General features: G+C 32.5%; 1 protein-coding gene across 2 annotated transcripts; it reads left to right on the forward strand.

Annotated features, from left to right (window-relative positions):
- Positions 1-316: 316 nt before the first annotated feature.
- On the forward strand, positions 317-4,100 carry LOC131045829 (ent-kaurene oxidase 2). Of its 2 annotated transcripts, XM_059221431.1 has the most exons (9): positions 317-606; positions 797-957; positions 1,546-1,707; positions 1,827-1,982; positions 2,303-2,557; positions 2,895-3,056; positions 3,142-3,336; positions 3,662-3,977; positions 4,016-4,100. In XM_059221431.1, exons 1-9 carry the CDS (start codon positions 477-479, stop codon positions 4,018-4,020), a joined length of 1,542 nt encoding a protein of 513 aa, XP_059077414.1. In that variant the 5' UTR covers positions 317-476; the 3' UTR covers positions 4,021-4,100. The 2 variants fall into 2 exon arrangements, with proteins under 2 accessions (XP_059077414.1, XP_057835469.2); XM_057979486.2 differs by having other exon boundaries at positions 3,662-4,100.
- Positions 4,101-6,223: the final 2,123 nt, after the last annotated feature.

The raw sequence follows: 6,223 nt of genomic DNA on the forward strand, positions 1-6,223 counted from the left end.
TAATTAAAAATTCACTATTTGACCCTTGCAGGCACAACAAATCTTACTCAAAAACCTATACAATAGCTATAACCAGCAAAAAAATTCTTTAAAATCCAATGTACTAAAGATATGCAAAATTAGCTATAAGATAGTCTTCCACTATTATTATGGCTATCAATATCTCAGGAATATTGTTATCAAAATCTCCACAATATCTTTCTATCTTGTGCGTTAATTTTTACTGAATTACTTTAATCCAGAAATGATATACAAGCTTTATTTTGGGAAGCATATACTCTGAAAGGGGGACTAGCTTACCTATAGGAATCTGTAGTCCGTATGGACTATTCAAGATTCGTTTAATAAAATTTGTCTTCTGCGAATTTGTCGCTCGTCTTTCCAGAACTTTACAAGGGCATTCCAGCTATAAATTTGGCGGCTTGTTGAGAAGGAAGCAACTGTATTACTACTATTATTTCGGTCCCCTGTTAAAGATGGAAGTAACTAAAATGGAAAATTCTGAGTTCTTGATAAAGCTTCTGATTGCTGGTGTTCTTATCTGTGTTAGCCTGCTAGGGTTCAGGCTAAGGTCATCAAGGAAACTGAGAAGAAAAGGCCCACCTGGTATGTATGATCTGTACATTTATAGCCTGCTATTCATGATTTTGGCTTTTTTTGGTTTTCCAATGAGTTCCTTTTCCTCTGTAAGTTCACAAGATGTATTTTCCAGTCACTTTTTTGAACTATTTGGAGTCAATCCCGCCATTTTCCCAGAATTTTGTGATTTAACTGTGTTTTTGGCGGAAAAATACAGTTGTGCCAGGGTTACCTTTGCTTGGAAACCTGCTTCAGCTGAGGGAGAAGAAGCCTCATTACACATTTACACAATGGGCAAGGAAATATGGTCCTATTTATTCCATTCGCACTGGAGCCAATCCTTTAGTTGTTCTCAACTCATCACAGGTTGCAAAAGAGGTAAACAAGAATCGCCATCTTTTTGTTCCTTTTGTTTCTTTTTCGGCACAGTTAATGGCGGATGGTATCCTATTTCACCTGTAAAATGATCATAAATCATAAATCAAAAGGGGTTTTCATACATAGAGCACTGATTGATTAATTACCTGTAAAAGGATTTGAGTTTGAAGAGATTTTCAAACTAAGTTGCTAAGTATAGATCAGTGACTACAGTCTGGTAGAAGCAACACTTTGCCAGAGATTTCTTCTATAATTCATCTGCAAAGGAGATTCCTTCTGTATTATTCTTTTCTCGCTGTGTATGTCACACATAACATATTGCTTCCTTTTTGAAATTCTTTCTCTATTGTGCTTCATTTTGTGTAATCCACAGAATAATTTGCTTTTTTTGATGTTACAAAACATCCTTACTACGATTCCTACTAGTATGATAGGAAATTTTTATTCCCCTGTTTCTTTCCATCTCGCCTCCTCTGTTAGCCCTAATCCATCCTCTCCGCTTCAACTGCCGGAGCTTACCCTGATCACAGAAAGAAAAAAAATTAAATCCCCTCCTTTTAAATCGGCTGATGAAATTTGAAATGCCAGGCCATGGTCACCAAATACTCGTCCATCTCGACCAGAAAACTCCCAAAGGCTCTGGAAATTCTTACCAGGGAAAAGTGTATGATTGCCATGAGCGATTATGGGGACTTTCACCGAATGGTGAAGAAAATGGTTCTCAACAACCTTCTGGGTGCTACAGCTCAGGTAATTACTTCAATTTCTTGTCAGATCAATTGCTTTTGGGGGAATTGGTGGGAACTTGGAGGTAGAGATAGTCATCATTTGTAGGATTTGTTTCATTTTCATCTGTCTGTTATTTGCAGAAACAGAGTCACCAGCGATCTCTTAGAGAATGTATGATGCAGAATATGGTAAGTAAAATATATTCTGAGCTGCAAGCTCAAGCTCATCAGATCAAAGAGGGGATAAACATAAGGCAGATTATCGTCACCGAATTGTTTCCCTTGGCTATGAAACAGGTGAGAAATACTAAGAATATAATCTCATACATGCAATTGTCACTAAAATACTTATTTTGGACTTAAAAAATTTAATTAGAATTATTGCCTTGCAGTTATAAGATGCTTTCCCCTGTTTTCAAACAGGTTTTTTCCTGTTTGCGATGAAGTTCTATTAGTAGGCTTGTAGGTACTTTTAGGATTATATAGTGGCACATTTATAGAATTTTCTAATATTTGTAAGGGGAGATTTTTTTGGATTTTCTTTAGAAGAGGAAGGGTAAGTTGAGTAAATAAATATTTTCATTAAAAAAATTAACATTTTTTCTAATTGTGGGAAGGTCTTAGGTCATGATGTTGATTCAGTATATGTGGAAGAACTAGGAACTAAAATATCGAAATGGGAAATATATGAGAAGATTGTGATTGAACCAATGAAAGGAGCTATTGAAGTAGATTGGAGAGATTTCTTTCCTTACTTGAGATGGGTTCCACGCAACACTGTGCAAGAGAACATGAAACAAGTAGATAAAAAAAGAAATGCTGTGGTAAGAGCTGTGATTGAAGACTACAAGAAGTTACCTCCCTCTTCAAAGGTAAGTAGTCTAAGTTTTTCTTGGCTTTTCTAATGCATATTTTAGTCTTATACAATAGGCTTTCAGATAGAAATGGTAGGAATCTTAAGGTCTCAAAATCAAATCAAGGAGTTGTACAATGTATATTATAAATTTTGTTCACAACTTGATTTTAGTTGCTTAGATTTTTGTATAGTACATACATTTCTTTTTATTTTGTTTATATGCTTAATAGGCACTTTCTCTTGAATGATTGTACTAAATCTTATCTTCAACTCTACTATCTATCATGATTGTAAATAATAATAATATTTTTTTCCATAGCCATTGAAATAACTTTGATACTTTTTCTTGCTAGAATCCAAACTGCTATCTAGACATACTACTCAAAGAGTGTGCACACCTAACAGATAAAGAATTGGAGATGTCAATCTGGGAGCCATTGATTGAAGCATCTGATACAACCCTTGTCACTATAGAATGGGCCATGTTTGAACTCTCAAAGAACCCTCAAGCTCAGGTGAAATTGTGTCGAAAGAAGTAACTTATTTTTCACAAAATATAGAGGTTTAGCATAGGTTGTTGATCTCTAGGTTTGCATGCAGGATCGGTTGTATAGAGAAATTCAAAGAGTGTGTGGAAATGAAGTAGTTACAGAGGACTACTTGCCGAAAATGCCATATCTTAGTGCTGTGTTTCAAGAGACGTTAAGAAAGCATCCTCCAGTCCCAATTATTCCTCTGCGATATGTGCATGAGGATGTAGAGTTGGGAGGGTTTTTTGTCCCTGCAGGAAGTGAGGTACAAAATGTAAAACTCACCATTATTTTTATTTAAGAGGCCTAGATTTTATTTTATTTTATTGAATATGATTTTTTTATTTTGAGAATAGGTCAAGCATCAACCTAGTTCCTTTCTAACCGTAAATGATGCATAAATATTAAAAAACTAACAAAATTTGTACATGATGTTTGAGGTTTTCTTGAATCAGTTTTAAATTTTTTTTTTCCCTAATACTTTCCAAATGTATTTGATTTTTTAAAATCCCTTGTATTTTATTTTTTTTCAATCATGATTACAATGAATATAAGTCGTGATATTAACAAAGTGTTCTTAAAAATAACAGATTGCAATCAACATATATGGTTGTCATTATGATGAGAAGGAATGGAAGAACACAAGTGAATGGAATCCAGAGAGGTTTGAAGAGTGTAGGAATGGTGACATATTGGATCTATACAAGACAATGGCATTTGGCTCGGGTAAAAGGATTTGTGCAGGTGCAGTTCAAGCCAATTTAATTGCTAACACAACAATTGCTCGTTTTGTTCAAGAATTCAACTGGGAACTAGCCTTTGAAGAGGAAGATAGTGTTGATACAGTTGTCCTTACTACCCACAAACTTCATCCCTTGAAGGCCATCCCCACTCCTAGAAAAAAACCTTAATAAGTAAGGCCATCCCCACTCCTAGAAAAAAACCTTAATAAGTACTATCAAAATTCCTAGATATCCTTGTAATAACACTATGAGCTCACCTCATTTTACATAATTGTCTTAGCTTCAATGCCATTGATATTGTGACATTTATATTATTGGCAATCGTTGTACTTATAAGTTAATCATTCCTATAAGCAAAAAGTAAGATACATATGGTTTGCAAGTAAAAAAATTTGAAGGATTCAAAGTTTTTTATGGGAAATCATACATTTTTAAGAGTTTATTAATACCATTTAAATGTTACTTATTAAAACCTTTTCGCCATCATATAGATATGTAATATTACAAGAGTTTCTTAGTTCCATTTGAATGTTACTTCAAAAAAATTCTCCATATGACATGTTATTTAAATTTTAGGTTTAAGCAAGATTTTAACATATAATCATTGAAATTACTTCTATTAATATCATTGCAATTGTTGTCATTTCTTCTTCATATAATAATATTTGTGTTCATAACCTTTTGAATAAATGAATAAATGGAGGAGCAACATTTTCTATTGTGACCATGAAATAATAGTTAAAAGATAAACTATTTAATTTATATGTATGCTTACAATATAAAGATCCCAATTATATCATTAATAGTAAACAAAATGATTCTATAATAAATAAATTTATCTTAAAATATTTATTAAATTAAAATAGTTTTATAGTAAAATTAAATTTAAAATAAAAATAAAATTTTTTAAATTAAAATAATTTTATGTTAAAATAAATCAACTTTAAAGTAAAATTAAATAACTCTTAATTTGATATAATTGAATGGTAAAATATATTTAACTCTTAATTTAAATAATTTTATATTAATATAAATTAAAGAGAAGTGATGAAATATAATATACATAATAATTATATTAAAATTTTAAATTTGATAAATAATAAATAAATAAAATTATTTAATAATAAATATTTAAATTAATAATATTTACTATATTTTTTAAAGCAAAAATAAAATAAAATAATTATGGAAAAGTAAAATAGCTCTAAAAATAATTGTGAACTTATTATATTAAAATTAGGTCTATAGAGTTAAAAGGGGAATCTTTTCTACATTTGTCTACTTGATCTATAATCATTATATACATGTTTAAGCTATCTTTGCGTCTTTCACTTTGAGTTATAAAGTTAGTTCATCAAGGGTTTGATGGGTTTGATTGAGGATAACTTTACTCTTACAACCCAACAAATTATAAAAATCAAGGTGAGTGAATTTCAATAGTCCATATTATACCAAATTTAATTTGTAGGTTTCAATCAAACTATGCATTGTAATCATGAAGATCATTTCCACACTTTTGCAAGTAATCCAAAGTAAATATAATAATTATGTAAAAAGTAATCCTAATTTTTTTCTAAGAAAAAGGCCTAAGCCCATAATATTAATATTAATAATAATAAAAGTTTACATTCATGATATAGGAATGAGATTGAGGGAATTTTTCCTCCTCAACCTGCAAACTACTAACAGTATTCACCTATCCAGACCACAAAGTACATCAAGAGTCTGATACCCTGCCCTACTAAGCCATGATACATATCAAATGGTGCTATACAAAACCCTAAGAGGATTACAAATGATCACATATAGTATCTATCAACAATCTCATCGATGAGCAACACAACCTAATCCATCGACAAGACTTATACTGTCGAGATGACATTCTCAAAGTCATCCCAAAGACCAATGTCACCCCGATGATATTTTACGTTGGAAAGACTCACCCTGACGATCATCCATCAGCTTGACTTCCCAAATCAGTATGAATCATGCTGAGGTCTAGTTTCAGCCTAATAGCACCCTTTGACCAGTCATCGACCAGAGTCACCCTGACCACACACCATCGGCCAGAGACGCTCTGTCGATGAAACACACATCGACATCCCGAGTCACTCTGATGATGATTCTTAGTTTCTCATCGACCAAAGTCTGATCGATATGATCATGGGCATAACTTCCAAGAGCATTTCTCAAATCAGCCAGAGTCTTGTTGATCCAACTACTTGGAGCACTTAGAAGATAAAACTGATCTTCGGTAAGATTGTCTTCCTGCAAAGATAGTACCCATCGGAATGACTACAACTGTCGAGCAAAGATGAGGAAAGTTACACCGAAGAATAAAGTAATTTTGCACTTGGTGAGTTGAATTATCCCCACTTATAGGCAACCCCTATAACCTTCACTATATCA

The sequence above is a fragment of the Cryptomeria japonica genome, chromosome 5 (genome assembly GCF_030272615.1).
Source record: "Cryptomeria japonica chromosome 5, Sugi_1.0, whole genome shotgun sequence".
Taxonomy (NCBI): Eukaryota; Viridiplantae; Streptophyta; class Pinopsida; order Cupressales; family Cupressaceae; genus Cryptomeria; species Cryptomeria japonica.

Excerpts from the sequence above, each read along its gene's own strand:
- LOC131045829 (XM_057979486.2), top strand. The coding sequence starts at position 477 with ATGGAAGTAACTAAAATGGAAAATTCTGAGTTCTTGATAAAGCTTCTG. Across the intron at positions 1,708-1,826 it reads TTCTGGGTGCTACAGCTCAG|AAACAGAGTCACCAGCGATC; the intron begins GTAATTACTTCA and ends TGTTATTTGCAG. Across the intron at positions 3,337-3,661 it reads TTGTCCCTGCAGGAAGTGAG|ATTGCAATCAACATATATGG; the intron begins GTACAAAATGTA and ends TAAAAATAACAG.